General features: G+C 36.6%; 3 protein-coding genes across 6 annotated transcripts; 1 reads left to right on the top strand and 2 right to left on the bottom strand.

Annotated features, from left to right (window-relative positions):
• Positions 1-26: 26 nt before the first annotated feature.
• LOC140059941 (MAP3K12-binding inhibitory protein 1-like) lies at positions 27-5116 on the bottom strand. Of its 3 annotated transcripts, none has more exons than XM_072105939.1 (7): positions 4932-5116; positions 4461-4574; positions 4114-4275; positions 3659-3827; positions 3053-3205; positions 2845-2939; positions 27-553 (listed from the first exon to the last, which is right to left on the bottom strand). In XM_072105939.1, exons 1-7 carry the CDS (start codon positions 4983-4985, stop codon positions 407-409), a joined length of 894 nt encoding a protein of 297 aa, XP_071962040.1. In that variant the 5' UTR covers positions 4986-5116; the 3' UTR covers positions 27-406. The 3 variants fall into 3 exon arrangements, with proteins under 3 accessions (XP_071962040.1, XP_071962042.1, XP_071962041.1); XM_072105941.1 differs by having other exon boundaries at positions 4461-4544; positions 4933-4976; XM_072105940.1 differs by lacking the exon at positions 4932-5116 and adding an exon at positions 4803-4859.
• LOC140059944 (copper chaperone for superoxide dismutase-like) lies at positions 1802-8477 on the top strand. Of its 2 annotated transcripts, none has more exons than XM_072105946.1 (7): positions 1802-2028; positions 5673-5745; positions 5910-6053; positions 6277-6460; positions 6582-6642; positions 7026-7207; positions 7677-8477. In XM_072105946.1, the coding sequence occupies exons 1-7, from the start codon at positions 1969-1971 to the stop codon at positions 7816-7818; spliced, it is 846 nt and encodes a 281-aa protein (XP_071962047.1). In that variant the 5' UTR covers positions 1802-1968; the 3' UTR covers positions 7819-8477. The 2 variants fall into 2 exon arrangements, with proteins under 2 accessions (XP_071962047.1, XP_071962048.1); XM_072105947.1 differs by lacking the exon at positions 1802-2028 and adding an exon at positions 5197-5309 and having other exon boundaries at positions 7677-8475.
• Positions 8478-10451: 1974 nt separating this feature from the next.
• Positions 10452-17324, bottom strand: LOC140059894 (uncharacterized). Its single transcript, XM_072105871.1, has 2 exons — positions 11059-17324; positions 10452-10675 (listed from the first exon to the last, which is right to left on the bottom strand). The coding sequence occupies exon 1, from the start codon at positions 16976-16978 to the stop codon at positions 11321-11323; it is 5658 nt and encodes a 1885-aa protein (XP_071961972.1). The 5' UTR covers positions 16979-17324; the 3' UTR covers positions 10452-10675; positions 11059-11320.
• Positions 17325-18148: the final 824 nt, after the last annotated feature.

Here is an 18148-nt window from a genome sequence, read left to right as displayed (position 1 = left end):
TTGTGTGATATTTTTAATTTTTGGTAATAAATTATTTTAAAGTAAATGTACTATTAAATAAATATTGTGGAGCTTGTTTATTTATCCTTGTCATTTGACGAACTACCATTCACAGATTACAATCTGGTTAATAACACTGGTTCTTGTAGTCCAGCTTCATGGGTTGTTCAAATGAATTTGTGATAATTCTAAACAGGTAATTTTCTAAAATAACACCAGCTCTTATAACACAATTTTATCCTTTTCATTTGACCAACCACTTACAGATAAATTTCCTGCATAACAATGGTTCTTGTAGTCCAGCTCCATGTAGGCACTATATGTAATCATTCTAATTTCATTACAAACAAATCTCAAACGCTATATCCATTGCTAACAGTAGGTTTTACCTATCAATCAAACAATATCAGGTTTGGCCTAATCTCTTTCCAAATTCCTGTTTCATCCGTAAGCTTTCCTTCAACTCTTGGATTCGGTCATCGATATCACTGATCGAAATGTTACATCCTTGTCTGCTCTCCAACTCAAATTTTGGTTTCTTGCGAGGTGAACACTGATAAAAAGAACACAATGTTACAGAGGTGTGCAAACTTGGGAAAATGAAATATTAGGGAGACTTTATAAGGGCCATAACCACAAGTACGGTTGGGAAGAACACTATTTCACAGGCCTTGAACGACAACACTGTGGCCTGCACAGAGATTGTTCTCTTTTCTTGCGATCACTTTATTTCTGGTGGCTATGCTCGCGCTAACCGCTCGCCAATTAGCCAATGGCGACTGGAGTCTCCATTTGGCGAAAATAATTATTGCCTCGTTCGCCAAATTGGCGAAAATACATTACCAAGCCTAGGCCTAGCCTGGTCGGCGTGACTTCTTATGGGAGCGAGAATTCGCCACACTTCGGTACTTTCTGACTCGGGTACACTTTTTACCACAACAGCATTTTATGTGACGACGTCACGATCGCCGTGTTAATTTTTTTAGTTCTGTTTAAACATGCGCAGAGCGTGCCTCGATGACGTTTTAATAGGTTCGTGGCCGGCCGTCGTCGACGTGATGATGAGCGAATAAAAGGGGAAGTCCCTACCTATTCTTCGACGTAGAAAATGAACTTCGAGAAGAAAATGTAAACAGAAACATGTGGACGAATACTTCCATAAACGAGGCTGTTCTGTTATTTAAAAAGGGGAATTTTAAATTTAACAAAGTAATTACCTCAATAGTATAATGTTAACATGTTTAATTTTATTTCCCTTTCGATTATTCTAACCGAAAGTTGCGCTTTAAATTGAATAGCTAAGAAACAGCGTATACTGCAACGGCAACCATGGCCAAAGCGCGTTTCGGCCGCCTACATAGAATGGGTTACGGCCGCTGCATAGCAAATTCAAAGCTTCTTAAATTTCTGCGGTACATTTCTTGTTTTATATAATAGATTGATAAATATTCCAATTATTAAATAATTTAATAAATCGGTAAAATTGACGTTTCGAAGCAAATATTCCATGATGAGAGGTGACATTTTTCGACATGCCTCGTGTGCGGCGAAGACTAGTTCAGAAAATGGAACAGTCCACTGCGGGGGTTATCCAATCATTAATTAACGCGCTAATACATGCATACCATGCACATTGCCTGGGCGACGGTAATTTAGTAATAAGCGGAGAACTGAATCCCCCGTAAGGAAAATGGTAAACACTGATATTTATGGTTGGGATTATTTTTTTCAGGGGTTGGTCTTGTTGGCCTCTTCGCACGAGGCCCACGCAAAGTCAAATAAAACGATGTGTTTTATCAAACAGAAATATAAATTAGCTTCAATTCAATACTAAATTAGCCAGATTTTGATAATGAGAAAGACTAAAAAATTCAATTTTTATCGTTAAAATTGACATTTGAGGCGGATGTACATAATAATAATAACCGATTTACATATCAAAATAAAGAGTATTTAAAGCCTGATAACATGCAACAAAAATTACTCCACCACCTATTATGGACCTCGTGCGATCGGGTGCGAAAATGGGTAGGTGTTTTCCAAAGTTATTTTTAGCGCGCGGATTTCGGCTCGCCGGCTTTTGTACCTCATTTTTAACTCGCGTTTTCTATTAAAATATTTAATAAACATAGATTATAAATATATAAAAATAATCCCTTAAACAAGATCTTTCCAGGCATATAATTTTTATTCTCATGGGTACATAAGAAATAGTATATTTTTAACTTCAAAGACACGTCACTTTTTGAAATTTCACGAACGTGTTAAAATCCCGGTAACGAAAATCAGGTTCATTGGGATACCTAATAATAATATAAATGTAAAAGAAATAAAATATTTAAAAAATACATGCATTATTTATTTAATAAACTTTTTTTCGAATTGTTATGGTTTTTTAAATTTGGCTAAAGGATTTTCAATTTGGCTAATGTTTTTCAAAACCTTTCGCCATTTTGGCGAACGAAAATTTGACCTTAGCGCGAGCGTAGGGTGGGTACAGCACTGTTAATAAAGGTTAGGCTTAGCTATAGAGGGTACAATAATTTTGTTAAAATAAATTCTGATAATATTATAATCAACATAAAAACAAAAAGGACCTAGTAAACTTTTTCACTATTGGATGAAATTGCACCTTTAGCGGGATATCACTTGAAATATTGGGAAACTTGGAAGGTCTGAGGTTTTACTATTTCTAACTGTTGACATAAAATGAAAATTCATGTGTATCTAAACGATAATTGAGAATGGGCTTTTGGGAAAGTTTGAATACAAATAGTGTTTTAAAAACACATGAAAATCTGTTGAATCAGGATTTTGTAACTACTGTAACGCAAGCCTTTATACCTCTGTCGAAAAGTATTCTGGTGAGGTCCCTTCCAGTTGTAGTATCCTCTGCTCCATTACTTTTAACCTTGAGTAAATGTTCTTTGGTACTTGACCTATAAAAAGAGTATTGGTAGAAATGCATTCAATATCCAAATAACTAGTATTGTATTGTATACTGTAACCTATTTGATTTAAATGAAATTGAAAACACCAAGTATTATTGTACCTTGTTTCAGTTTGATATGTGTCTCTATATTACTAAGTCTCTCCTCAAGGCTACTGGGCAAATCTTGATTTGATTGTTTATTGTTTCTGGAAGTAGACTGGTTCATTGTTGATGGTCTTGTCTGCGGTCCATATGGATTGACTACTCTTGAGACTTTAAACAAAATGTTGTACATACATTTCAATTTTCTTGTGGAAATTGGAGGTATACATAAAAAATGAGCTTTCGGTCCATCATATAGCTCTGCCTACACTATTAAACTTGTGACAAAAAAAATGTGATGCACGTTTATATGGACATGATGATGTCATATCACTACCATATTTGGACATATCACTACTATATTTGGGCACATCACACTTTTTCGTCAAATTAGATTGATAGTGTAGACAGGGCTTTAGAGGTTGTTATGGAGCGCAGAGGAGCGTGATCACGCAGACACTCCTTAAAAAGATGGACTGCACTTTTAATTTTTTAAATTTAAATCAGTGCATGCATATAAGTCCTGCTCTATTAAACTATTGAAACTTTGATCATTCCAAAAGGAAAGCTCACTAACATGAAGATAACTAAAAGTCTGCAACACTGGTAGTTTAAGCAACTGACCTTTGACATGACTTTTACAACCATTTACAGGCTTAAATACAGCATCTGTTCTTGCACACGATGTTGCAACTTCATTTTCAGGAGAAATAACGGAACAGAATTCACGTTTGTTGTTTTCATCCACATCTACTTGTTTTCTTTCAAAGAATGCTTTGATTCTTCGGTCAATCTTTCATGAAAGAATTTGAAAAAAACAAACGTTTTTAAAACATAAACAACCACTACTTCCAAGCAACAAATTTAGTGTACTGAAATGAATGCATTCAAACTGACTCTATTTAAAGGCGTTTTAACTATCAAGCTAGTTTTACAATCAATGAGTGTGATGTGCCAAAATATGGTAGTGATCATATGATGGGTATTCATATGATGTCAATATGTCCATATATGGGCACATCACATTTTTTGTCACATAAAGTTTAGTATTGTTAAAACATTTCATGCAAAAGACAAACCTCCTCTTTTGATGCTATGATTTGGACAAATGACGGATCTGTGACAAAAACTGGCTTCTTATCAATAGGTTGGGATGTCATTTCTGATGGACCTTGAGGGGGTGTTGCAGTTCCTTCTTCCTTGGAGTCTCCAGTCTCTATCCTGAATGCACCAACAAGTTTCTGAAAAAAAAAATGTAATTTTGTTGCCATCCATCAGTGTCAATTTCTTTTTTATTCAATGAAGGGAATGAAAGGGTGTTAAAAAGAGAATTTGTTCAAATTTAAACATAAATTTTAAACAATTTTATTGAGGAAAAATAATAAGGTTCGCAATATAATCATTTAACCTTCGACACTGAGCTTACCTGAATGTCTTGTGATAAGTTTGTCATATAATTACATAGCTCTTCAATGGACAGCGAGACCAATGATAGTTGATTATAATCTACCGTTAAAGACACACAATGGTTTAATTTCGCCTGTAGACAAAAACAACAAAGTATAGTTAAAGTTGTCTGTATTTTTTTTTCAATATTTTGAAAAACACTTTTGTAAATTATTATACTATACTAGTACTACCGCAAAACCCACATTTTAATTTGAGATTGAACCGATGTAAATGCTTTAATTAATCGAATATTTATAAGTACTAAATTATTTCATTTCTTTACAATATTTTAGCCTAGCTTAGCTATTGTAGGCCTCACTATGTCTAGACTAGGTACCCAAGACCCCCATCATCCATCCCATCACTCATCATTGGAGTAGGCCTTAGAGAGGAGGAAATGCAAGTCAAGGCCAAGCAAGTGGAAGTGATGTTGATCAATTTTTCTAACCTCTGCAAAAAACTTTAAAAACGCCTGTATAATATCTACGACCTTTTCTGCCATTGTACAACAATTAAAGAGAACTTTATAAATGAATAATCAACCAAATACGTTTGTAAATAAGGAATAAGGCTATATATTAGACCAGTTCTTTTAACAATTTCCTAGCCTCTCAAAAACAACACACTTGACTAGTAGCCTACTAGAGGCTGGTGGTAAACAATGGTAAATTACGGTTCGCAAGCTGGGTGGACTTGTTGAGGTTCCATGTTTTCACATTCACACGATAAAAATGAAATTTCGTTGTTCACGCATGAACAACCACGAAAGTAGATCTAGATTGGGGCTTATCTTGTTTTAAGGGGAACAATGGCCACACCAACAGTGGTATGACTTAATAATGTTTTTAAATTTTAAATTAAGCTTCCCCTGGGCCTAGCCTGGTTTCACTAGGCCTATAGCAGGTCGCCCAAACAAACGGTCGGCCTAGGCTAGTCTAGCCTAGGCCTAGGTTATATCTGCTGCTACCCTGTCCCTAAACCTAGAGCCAGCAGCTGCCGCGCGCAGTAACCATGTAGCCTAGGCCTAGTCTGGATTGGATCTAATTAATAATAATACTTCTACAGTATTTTTGTTATTATAATAAACAATTTAGAACGATGGAGTACCTGGACACATAGGCCTAGCCTAATTTATAATCCAATGTTTTTGTATGGTATTTTTTAATTTAAAAATGTTCCACCTTTTCAGATGGAGTTTGCTGTCAATATGACATGCATGAGTTGCCAATCAACAATAGAAAATACTTTAAAAAATAATCCAGGTGAGAATGAGATAAAAATAATAATGAAAAGAAACCAACATTGAACAATAAAGCACTCCTGTAACTTTTTATTGTGTAACCGGAAAATATAAAGTTTTCTTTTTTTTAAATTATGCATGTAAATTGACATGTCTTTATTTATTTATCAATTTATATTTTTACAGATATAAAATCGGTTTCTGTAGATCTAAATCAACAACAAGTGTTAGTGGAGACGACCTTGTCCACATCAGATGTCAAGAGCCTACTGGAAAGCACCGGAAGAAGAGCAGCTTTGAAAGGGCATGGATCTATCGATTCAGATAAAGGTGTTAGAATAAAAAATTTTTTTAGCTAACAAATGATCTTATTACCATGTTTTTGCACTAGTTATTGTAGCTCATGAACAGTACATTTGCATTAAATGGTATAATAAATACATTCATAACAAACAGTGCCCGAAAATAGGAATCGTATAATATTGGAATTAGCATGTTTGAAGGGATATACTTTTAATCAACAAATACTAATATAAATTTGCATTTTTTCCAGGTGTTCAGCATTTAGGGGCAGCAGTTTCTATGCTACAAGGTCCTAGTTTTGTACAAGGAGTGTTTCGATTTCTACAGATTTCTGAAGACACATGTGTCATAGAAGGAACACTAGACAATTTGAAACCTGGTCCACATGGATTGGCTATTCATGAGTTTGGCGATTTATCCAATGGATGCCAAAGGTATGCAATTAAACTGTGTCATAAATATGCAAATACCTGTAAATCTAATTGTATAAACCACTTTTTTTTATATTACGTAATAAAAACTACACAATTTGAAAGAGTAATTTTCTAATTGCAGTTGCGGTTCTCATTACAACCCTCACAGTAGAAGGCATGGTGCACCAGGAGACAAGGAAAGGGTATGTTGTTATTACCAACTATTCATTCTTGTACACTGATAGCAGTGCTAAAACTCATCGGTACAGTTCTGATTGCAATAGGGCACTTTTGACCAACCTAGGTCAGGTCAATTGATGTATCGTAGGTCGTGGCCTGGACCTAGAAACCAAATGAAACCGGTGTCTAGTTGAGGAAGAGGGATGACCCAATATTCCTGCATGTGCACAATGAATTAACAAGATGAATTTTGGTCCTAAATCTTCGGAAATCTCCCCGATAATACCAACAATACAGCTTTGTGATCTTAAATTTTAAGCCCCTCCCGACTGGCTCAGCTGTATTTTATATTTCAATTATATTCCATGTATCTGTATTAGATGATCTTAACTGATTCTCTGTTTAGCATGTTGGAGATCTTGGTAATGTAGTTGCTGATGAAAATGGTCGGGCTAATTTCCGCTTAGAAGATGATAAGGTTAAAGTTTGGGATATTATTGGTCGGTCCTTGGTAGTCCATGAGTCGCAAGATGACCTAGGACGAGGAAACAAACCTGAATCAAAGGTCGATGGAAACAGTGGGGTTGGGTAAGATATTTGATTTATTTCAACATTTCAGTGTTAATTTATAATTTATTAGGCTAACAGCGTCCTCACAATAATCAATGATGCGTAATGTAATAACTCTCTAACACCAAACATCGTTGAGCCAGGGAGGTGAAAAATGCATCTCCCTGCTTCGGCTGACATAATGTCTGGTATGATGGTATTCCAAATAATGATAATATTTCTCAATGGTAAAATATAATATTTGGATAATAAGAATATAGATTTGGGAGAAGTTTTCATAGAGTTTGAGAGTCTAGAATCTAGTACTACTACCTTTTTGATTATTTCTATCATTCATTTCATCCATTTTATATTTGCAAAATTATGTTGGTCTAGCTGGGTAGTCCGGAAAATCGAAATTTTAGGCCGCAAGATAACAAGTTTGCAGAACGCTGGTAAAGTTATTACCTTTTTTATTTCTCTCATTACTTTCATCCATAATCTCTAGACTTTCCTGCGGAATTGTTGCAAGATCTGCGGGCCTTTTTCAGAATCCAAAGAAATTTTGCCAGTGTGATGGTGTCGCAATCTGGGACGAAAGAGATGTGCCACTTGCAGGACCAAAAAGACAGCAACAAAGTTTGTTATAATACATTTCACAGGAAGAATTGAGCTGAAAATCCTAAAGGAATTTAAAAAAATAAATGGTTAATGCAAATTTTACAGTACACCATGTGATTCCTGAAAATGAATAAAGTAGAGAGTTGGTTGTTGTTATTCTACAATCGTCTTCTGGAGTACAGGTAAAAAAGTAAATAATCATGAAACTTCAATGGGAAACAATCATGGCAATCCATAAATTTATATCACGGTAAAAGAAAATATGGATCATCTAGGTGTAATAAATGTAAATAAATATTTAACTAGGGAAATTCTATTACATTATTTGATTTAATAAATATGTTAAAACTGTACAGTCTTTTTGTTTCATTAATGTTCTTCGTCTTGCATACCTACCGACACTCATTGAATACTGCATTCCTTGTTGAGTTGAGTCTTGGATGCATTAAACTTCTTATAGGTGCTAACCCAGAAATTCTGAAAGTAAATTCATTTCACCTATCTCATAGAGAAGGTACTACAGTATTATTAAACAACATGTGTTATCAGGAAGAGTGAATTGCAATTTCACTGTTCCCTAGCATTATTGAGTGAAATCATTCTTTTTGAAAATGAGGAATCAATACAATAACAGATCCAATTCCTTAAAATTCTTTAAATCAAAATTTTAAAATGGAACTGTGATAATGATATACTGTAGAAACAGCACTAATAAAACAATAGTTTATTTTCTGTGACTTATAGAAAACAATAATGAAACAAAGATGAAGACAGTTTCATCTTTTCATTTATTTTTCACTGAATCACCAATTCTTATTAAATAAATAAATGGACGCAAAGACAACATTAAATCTCAAAAACATTTTATTTCTGTGATTTATAGAAAACAATAATGAAAAAAAGACGAAGACAGTTCTTTTTTTAAATTTTATTTTTCATTGAATCACCAATTCTTATTAATTATATAAATAGACGCAAAGACAACTTTTTAATTGTAAACATATTCTATTTCTGTGATTTATAGAAAACAATAATAAAAAAAAGACGAAGACAGTTTATTTTATTTTTCACTGAATCACCAATTCTTATTAAATAAATAAATGGACGCAAAGACAACATATTAAATCTTAAAAACATTTTATTTCTGTGATTTACAGAAAACAATAATGAAAAAAAAAGACAAAGACAGTTCTTTTTTTTTTCTTTTTTTTTCACTGAATCACCAATTCTTATTAAATAAATAAATGGACGCAAAGACAACATATTAAATCTTAAAAACATTTTATTTCTGTGATTTATAGAAAACAATAATGAAAAAAAGACAAAGACAGTTCTTTTTTTTTTTATTTTATTTTTCACTGAATCACCAATTCTTATTAAATAAATAAATGGACGCAAAGACAACATATTAAATCTCAAAAACATTTTATTTCTGTGATTTATAGAAAACAATAATGAAAAAAAGACGAAGACAGTTCTTTTTTAAAATTTTATTTTTCATTGAATCACCAATTCTTATTAATTAAATAAATAGACGCAAAGACAACTTTTTATTTGTAAACATATTCTATCTCTGTGATTTATAGAAAACAATAATGAAAAAAAGACGAAGACAGTTTATTTATTTTTTTTATTTTTCACTGAATCATCAATTCTTATTAAATAAATAAATGGATGCAAAGACAACATATTAAATCTTAAAAACATTTTATTTCTGTGATTTATAGAAAACAATAATGAAAAAAAGACAAAGACAGTTCTTTTTTTAAAAATTTTATTTTTCACTGAATCACCAATTCTTATTAATTAAATAAATGGACGCAAAGACAACATTTTAAATTTTTAAATGTTCTTTTATTTCTTTGATTTATAAAAAATAATAATATAATAATATGAAACAAGCAAGACAATTTTTATTTCATTTAAATTTTATTCAAAAATCATCATCTAAATAGAAAGCATACCTGAGAATATAAACAAAAAAATAAAGGATATCTAAAAAAAGAACAAAAAGGTGCCATTATATGCATCATGGCAAGAAACAGGGATACAGCTGACAAAACACACACAAAAAAAGGAATGAATCATTCTACAGCCTAGCAAATATAAATCTTACTTGTTTTGATGCTTGGATGCTCGAAGCGATGTCTTGCTGCGTTAGTAACCTACCTTTGTGTTTCCATTTCCTTTATAAAAAAATGGGGAAGGGGGCAACAATACCAGTGTGCAAGGAAATAGGGGAATGCACAACTGGGGTTGTATCATGCATTATCTAAGTGTTAGTGAAATATCTTATATTAAATACCACATTAATAACAATTTTTATATTAATAACTGACTTACAATTATTCAGTTACTGTTATTTTACAATACTGGGTGTCTCTAGAAAACTCAGATTCTCAGATATAATGCTTTTTGCTTTACTTTTTCATTTTATGAATTCAAAATTATGACTATATAAATTAAACAATTAAATTAACAATATTATAATGTATATATATATATATATAATAAAACTTGTCTTGATTCTTCATGTACAGTACATGTGTTAGTAACTGAAATAAATACAGTGCAAGTATAGGAGATAGGAAGAGGAATTTTGTTATATATATAAAACACATGTATATTATTATATACAATATATGCTATATATATATGTAACAGCCTCTACTGTTGGGCGTAGGTTTTCACTTGAACAATCAAATAAACAATCTCAGACAACTTGTAACGCATCAATTTAAACACTTTATTCAACTCTCAATGGCGATGGCCATGGCAACTTGCCGATGTGATGAAGATCACGATAATGACGCTGATGATGATCAGCTATTGAATAAAGACTGACTTTACTGATGATGATAATGATGATGATGATGATGGTTTCAACTAGAAACAAAAGATAATAACATGTTTGTATTATAACAAGCATTTACGTTTAAATAACTCTTACGGAGCTCCAAACATAACAATAACACTTCCGTGTAAATAGCTCTTGAATAGAGCCGTGCTCAATCAAGCGGAACGAGCACCGTCCGCATCACACTGGATTTCATCCCATGACAACCGCGGGAGAATTGCGAACGTTACAACATTATAAAACAAGCATGAACATGCTTTCAATCTTGGCCACAGATAGGCCTACACTCCACGCACCATTTAGACGGCGTTCGGAGTCCAATTTAACTATAATATAACTTCAATCAACTACTGCATTAATCATAATTTCTTATTATTATCACAATATTATTCATTAGATGATTAAAACTTACGTTTGTGTCTCTTCTAGATAGACCTACGCATAGAACACATTATCTTTGTGAGCGGACATATTAGACAACCTTTAATTATAGAGGGCGCTAAACTAAAAATGAGCCGTAACATCCCGGCCCCTTAAAGGCGATTAAATCGAGCCTTTACTATATATACATATGTTACGGGTAACGACAAACAATAAAGGTAATAAGTCTCTTATAAAGTTCACATAAGCCAAATCCAAATATATCACTGGCAAACATCGCACAATGTGCATGTCTAATCATTTCCGTTGACTTCTAGAAGTATGATCTTAGTGATTGGTCTTACTAGAGTTCCAACCGACGTTTTCAATCTCACAGAACGCACCATTCCATCTGAATCATTCTGGAGCACCTCTATCACTTGAGCAAGCGGCCACGAGCATCGTGGACCCGATGGGTCATGAACCAAAACAATGTCGCCAATCGCAACATTCTGCTGTTTTTTACACCATTTCTGTCGCTCTTGAAGTGCAGGCAAATATTCCCGGAGCCAGCGACGCCAGAAAACATCTGCGAGATACTGAGTTTGGCGCCAGCGCCTTCTCACGTAGCAATCGTCTGCAACAAATCGTCCTGGTGGAAGGCTGGGACCTGCTCGCAATAGTAAAAGATGATTCGGTGTTAATGCCTCATTGTCTTTTGGATCATCTGACACCTTTGTTATTGGTCTCCCATTCACTATCGTTTCGACTTCACAGAACAGCATCTGCAATGTTTCATCGTTGATTGTTTGTTCTTCCATCAGCGAGCTGAGCACCTTGCGTACTGTGCGAATGCATCTTTCCCAAACCCCACCTTGATGGGAAGCTGCCGGAGGATTGAATTTCCATTCCACGTGATTCTGCGAGAGGTATTGGTGTATCTGTCCTTGATTCCAATCATTAATGGCCGATCGAAGCTCCTTTTGCCCCATAATAAAATTTCCTCCATTGTCAGACCGGATATGCTTTGGTACGCCTCTCCTAGCAACGAAACGTCGATAAGCATTTAAGAATGAGTTTGTGTCCAATGATGACGCGACCTCCAGATGCACTGCTCTGATTGATAAGCAGGTAAAAATCACTCCATATCTTTTCAGCACTGATCTAGCATTTTTAACCTTAAATGGTCCAAAGCAATCAATCCCCACAAAGGTAAAAGGCGGGTGCGCTGGTGTAACTCTCTCGGCTGGCAGATCAGCCATTTTTTGATGTGCTGTTGGAGCATTTCTTCTTCTGCATTGAACGCATTTCCTACTGATCCCTTTGATCATTGTTCGTCCTCCTACTGGCCAGTAGATTTGCCTCAGCTCAGATAGGACATGATTGACGCCCGAGTGCCCAGTACAGCTGTGGTAGTGTCTTAAGATGAGTATAGTCAGATCACTGGACCTTGGTAGTATAATCTGATGTTTCAGATCTCCACTAACATCGGCCATACTCAGTCGACCTCCAACCTTCAATACACCATTTTCTAATTTCGGGTCCAACCTAATTAGTGGACTAGTTGACTTTATTGTCTTGCCTGTCTCTAAGCTTCTGAATTCCTCAGGATACGAACGCTTCTGGGCACGTCTGATGAGTACCAGTTCTGCTTCCTTCAGTTCATCCACTGAGAGAGGTTCCACAACTTGATTGCTTGTCCTCTTCTGTACTGTCGTTTTCTTGTGTTTAACATTCTTTAAGTTATTCGTGAATCGTAGCACCCAGCCAGTAACTCTTGACAGTGTCTTCCAACTTGAAAACTGTGAAGTTATTTCATCCAGAGTGGTGTTGATTTCGGCCACAACTAACGCTGTTACGCCCTTCACTTCGGGGTCATTCATTCTGAGGGCGAGATCGTCTGGCATCTCTGGCCACTTGGAATCATTTTGTGTGAGGAATTTTGGACCGCAATACCACATTTCACTCGTCATCATTTCCTCTGCCGTCATCCCACGGGAAGCTAGGTCGGCCGGATTTTCAGCTGAATTCACAAACCTCCATTGGTCCTTGTTTGTCCTACTAAGGATTGCCGAAACTCGATTTCCCACGTATGTTTTGAACCTGGTTTCATCGTTGCTCAGATATCTGAGCACACACGTGCTGTCGGTCCAACACACGGACTGGTCAATTTTAATTTCCTTAAGCTCTTCTCTTATCATTGTGTCCAAGCGTGCTGCTAACAGTGCAGCCTGCAACTCCAGTCTGGGAATTGTTTGAGCTTTAAGAGGAGCCAATCTGGACTTTGCTGCAACAAGGGTGCGGTTTACGTTTCCAGATTCATCCTTCTGGTAGAGATATGATGCTGCTCCGTAACTTGTGGATGATGCATCTCCAAAGCTATGCAGTTCACGACGCACTACGGTCCCAAACTCTGCAGATTTGTAGCATCGTCGAATTCGAATAGTCTCCAACTTCTTCAGATCAAAAAGCCACTGTTGCCATCTAGTCTCATATTCAATTGAGATTGTTGAATCCCAATCATAACCAAGTCGACAGAGCTCCTGCATTAATAACTTTGCCTTGAGGATAAACGGTGATACCAGCCATAACGGGTCAAATACAGACGAAACAACTGACAGTATACCCCTTCGAGTCGCAGGCTTTGTTGTTGGAGATATGGTATATCCCAAGCTATCTTCACTGACAAACCAGCGAACACCCAAGGCACGTTGCTGGTTTCCACCACATAAAGAAACTGAGTTTGAATCTCCCTTATCTCTCAGCGTGCTCACTAGTTTTCTCGAGTTTGAAACCCATTTCGTGAGGTTAAAGCCTTCTCTTGCCAGCAACTGTTTTACTTGAATGGCTATATCAATAGCACACTGTTCGTCGTCTGTCGCATATAGAAGATCGTCAACATAAAAATGCCTATCTGCTATCTGCGTGATTATTGGATCGTAGTCCTTTCCATGGTCCTTTATCGTTTTCTTCAACGCAAAGTTGGCGCAACTCGGAGATGATCGGCCACCAAACAGGTGCACTAGCATCTGGTATTCCTGTGGTGCCTTCTTCAGATCTCCCATTTCCCACCACAAGTAGCGGAGAAAGTCTGAGTCCTGTTCCTTTACCTTGACCTGGTAAAACATTTTCTCAATATCGGCACAAAAGGCAACTGGAGAGCTACGGAATCTCATTAAAACTCCAACTAATGAATTGGTAAGGTCTGGTCCCTGGTTTAACTTGTCATTTAGGCATACTCCGTGAAACTTGGCAGAGCAGTCGAACACAACCCTTAGCTTTCCCGGTTTCTGCGGGTGTAAAACTGGGTGGTGCGGAAGATACCATTTTGGAATTGATCCATCGATGACCTCCGAAACCTTCCTGGAATATCCCTTGTCCACTAACGTTTCCATAAATTCTGTGTACTTGCTGTGGGTGTCATTACTCCTTTCAAGGCGAGCCTGCAACGTTTTGAGTCGGCGTTCGGCCAATACACGATTGTTTGGTAATGTTGATGGGGAAGCCTTCCAAGGCATAGCAACATGGTAATGTCCATCCTTGTATGTCACAGATTCCTCCATACTTGTTAATGCCTGTATGTCACTCTGTGACATTGTCACCTGATCTGATTCGAGGTCATTGAACTCGATGCTGCAGAATTTTCTGAACTGCTCGTCTAGATTCCCAACGAAGCCGCATATCTTGTTTTCTTGCCAAGAACTCAAAGGGCCATTTACCACCCAGCCAAACAGAGTTCGAGTGGCATATGGACCGCCATTTTGCATGGCTCGCACTTCATAAGGTTGGTGTACCTCCGGTACATCTTGACCAATTAATAACTCTATTTCTGCAGTGATAGACGGAATATATATTCCTTGCAGGTGAGGCCACCTATCAACTTCTGCCTGACTTGCAATAGTGTTTGTTGACACTGGTATGGATTGTCTGGTATATACTCTTGGAATTTTTACTTGACTTGATCCATCTAGATTTGCCACTGATAGAGATATTGTTGTCGATTTAGTGACAGATTGACCATCCATTGTCATAAGGTTAAGGTCAACGCCTTTGCCCTTGACACCTAACTTCTGCGCAAGTGCTTCTGTACAAAATGTAATATTCGAGCCATTGTCTAGAAAAGCATAAGTTGAAATTATAGATTTTCCTCCCTCAGCCTTAACCTGGACTGGTACAACTGACAAGCCAATTCTTTGGTAGCTGCCTGCAACTGCCAATGACGTGGACGTGGCTGGTAACGAATGTGCTTGCGTCTCAGGAGGTGCTGCCTTTTGATTTTCAGCAGGCTGTGTTGTGGTATGCTCACCCTTTGGAGGAGAGACTGGATGTAAGAAGGACGAATGCTTTTCTGCACACATCTTACAAAAACTTGGTTTCGGACAAGACGATGCAAAGTGTCCCTTATTAAAACAATTCCAACAAAGCTTCTTTTCTCGTACGAATTTCCTTCTGCCATCCACAGACTTAGCCTTAAAACCAGGGCAACGCGACAGCCAGTGTTGCTCTTGACAATAATGACACGACATCTTGGGTTTGGCTGTGTCGGATGACTGAACGCTAAATGTGGTATTCGAGCGTTTGTTCTTTTGTAGCTCTGTGGTCTCACGAGATACCGGGGTTTTGCCATAAACCGGATCATTAAGCTTTTTGGCTTCTTTCTGTGTAAAGTCTACAATGTCACTGAAGCGTATGGGCCTTTGTTGATTTCGGTGAACCTCCACCACATTTCTCCAACGATCATGCAAGTATTGCGGAAGCTTCTCCATGGTCATCCTTATGTTTTCAGAGAACTCTAACACACCTAGACTCCCAACGCAGAGTGTAGCAGCCTTACATTCCATAAGGAACACCGAAAACTCATCTAGGGCCTTTGGATCATTTGCCTTGATGGGTGCCCAAGATAGCAGCCTTTTTACATATGAGTTTGCGATCACCTCTGGATCCCCGTAACGTCTTTTCAACTCTTTCATTGCAGCTGGATAACCAACTTCTGCTTCCAAGTAGGAGTATCCAATAACAATTTGTTGAGCCTCTCCTGTAGTGAATTGTTCTAAATATGCCATTCTGTCATCGTTGGTGCAGCCACTTTCTATTCGTGTTTTGAATTGTCGCATGAATTTGTTAAAGTCCATACAATTTCCATTAAACTTCTTTATTTCTAATTTGGGCTTCCTCATTTCTACTATGGCGTCGTTAAATCTTTTCTCTGGTTTTTTAGCAGCGGGTTGCTTGACCTTGTTAACCTTGGGTGACACTGCAACTGAAGGTATCCTTGCAGTTTGCTTCACGGAGGACTGGTCATCGCCTGACGATGGCCCACTCAAACTGCTTGCTTCTTCTTCCTCCAAATCTTGACTAAGAGAAATTTCTTCAGCTTCCAGTTCTTCTAGCATCTCTTGTCTGGCCTCTGACCTTGCCATTTCCTTATCTAGAGCATTTCTCTCTTTCTCTTGCTCTAGTTCGATTTCCAACAGTTTGACTTTCTTCTCACTTTCCTGTTTTTCTTTCAGAATCCGACTCTGCTTCTTCAATTCTTCTAACCGCTTCAATTCTTCCTGTCTTCTAGCCACAGATCCCATACTACTACGAGACTTGGATGTCTTTGCCTTCCTTGCCACAGGCTGTACTACTTCCTTACTCAAGAACCACTTTTCTGCTTCCGACTTTCTATTTTCTGCATAAACAGTTTTTTCACAAAACCAATCATTGTCATGATCTTGCAGGGCATCTTCATTAAGTGTGTTGCAATATTGGTCATTAGCCAGGATGAATGCTTCATAAGAAGTCATCCACTTTGTGTATCGTAATCTTGCTTCCGTCACTGGCGGATTCTCATTCATATAGTTTCTCAGCTCCTCCGAACTCCTCTGTAGGTTCTTCCAGGCTATACCAAGAGCTTTATACTTCATTTCGGTTGCATATTCTTGTCCCTTGATAGTGGACTTGCGTTCTCGTTCATCTGATAACGCCATCGTACTTTAGAATATAAACTTGAAACTGTAACAGCCTCTACTGTTGGGCGTAGGTTTTCACTTGAACAATCAAATAAACAATCTCAGACAACTTGTAACGCATCAATTTAAACACTTTATTCAACTCTCAATGGCGATGGCCATGGCAACTTGCCGATGTGATGAAGATCACGATAATGACGCTGATGATGATCAGCTATTGAATAAAGACTGACTTTACTGATGATGATAATGATGATTATGATGATGGTTTCAACTAGAAACAAAAGATAATAACATGTTTGTATTATAACAAGCATTTACGTTTAAATAACTCTTACGGAGCTCCAAACATAACAATAACACTTCCGTGTAAATAGCTCTTGAATAGAGCCGTGCTCAATCAAGCGGAACGAGCACCGTCCGTATCACACTGGATTTCATCCCATGACAACCGCGGGAGAATTGCGAACGTTACAACATTATAAAACAAGCATGAACATGCTTTCAATCTTGGCCACAGATAGGCCTACACTCCACGCACCATTTAGACGGCGTTCGGAGTCCAATTTAACTATAATATAACTTCAATCAACTACTGCATTAATCATAATTTCTTATTATTATCACAATATTATTCATTAGATGATTAAAACTTACGTTTGTGTCTCTTCTAGATAGACCTACGCATAGAACACATTATCTTTGTGAGCGGACATTATTAGACAACCTTTAATTATAGAGGGCGCTAAACTAAAAATGAGCCGTAACAATATATACCAGGTATGTGACATATAATATGAGAATTATAAAATAATTAAGTAGGTCCAATTAATAATCATTATTTTTGCATAAATTATAAACATTCAAAACCTAATGCATGATACAACAGCATACAAGCAATACATATTTTATATCATATAGATTGTATATGATATATTATATTGTATTTGCATGTGAATGGATTTAGGGGGGGGGGGGGGGGTCTTCAATCCAGGACCTGATCATCATCAACCTGTGAATAATAAACTCTACTCTAAAATGTGTTAGTATACCTGCAAGGCAATAACCACAAACTAACATATAGATAAATAAATATGATAATTTGCATTATTTATATGTTAGTTTGATTGGTTTTATTGGTTAGGTCTTACTATGTTTTGGATGCCTTGTCCACACTCTGGAACACAT

The sequence above is a fragment of the Antedon mediterranea genome, chromosome 10 (assembly GCF_964355755.1).
Source record: "Antedon mediterranea chromosome 10, ecAntMedi1.1, whole genome shotgun sequence".
Lineage (NCBI taxonomy): Eukaryota > Metazoa > Echinodermata > Crinoidea > Comatulida > Antedonidae > Antedon > Antedon mediterranea.
Note: the sequence above shows the minus strand (reverse complement) of the source record. Positions and strands in the feature narration are given on the sequence as shown.

What these genes read in the sequence shown, in the direction of transcription:
- LOC140059941 (XM_072105939.1), bottom strand. Translation starts at nt 4,985, where the DNA reads ATGGCAGAAAAGGTCGTAGATATTATACAGGCGTTTTTAAAGTTTTTT. An exon ending in TCATAGCATCAAAAGAGGAG is followed by an intron (nt 3,828 to 4,113) that starts GTTTGTCTTTTG and finishes CTTTCATGAAAG; the next exon opens with ATTGACCGAAGAATCAAAGC. An exon ending in ACATATCAAACTGAAACAAG is followed by an intron (nt 2,940 to 3,052) that starts GTACAATAATAC and finishes CTCTTTTTATAG; the next exon opens with GTCAAGTACCAAAGAACATT.
- LOC140059944 (XM_072105946.1), top strand. Translation starts at nt 1,969, where the DNA reads ATGCAACAAAAATTACTCCACCACCTATTATGGACCTCGTGCGATCGG. An exon ending in GCGATCGGGTGCGAAAATGG is followed by an intron (nt 2,029 to 5,672) that starts GTAGGTGTTTTC and finishes CCACCTTTTCAG; the next exon opens with ATGGAGTTTGCTGTCAATAT. An exon ending in TACTTTAAAAAATAATCCAG is followed by an intron (nt 5,746 to 5,909) that starts GTGAGAATGAGA and finishes ATATTTTTACAG; the next exon opens with ATATAAAATCGGTTTCTGTA.
- LOC140059894 (XM_072105871.1), bottom strand. Translation starts at nt 16,978, where the DNA reads ATGGCGTTATCAGATGAACGAGAACGCAAGTCCACTATCAAGGGACAA.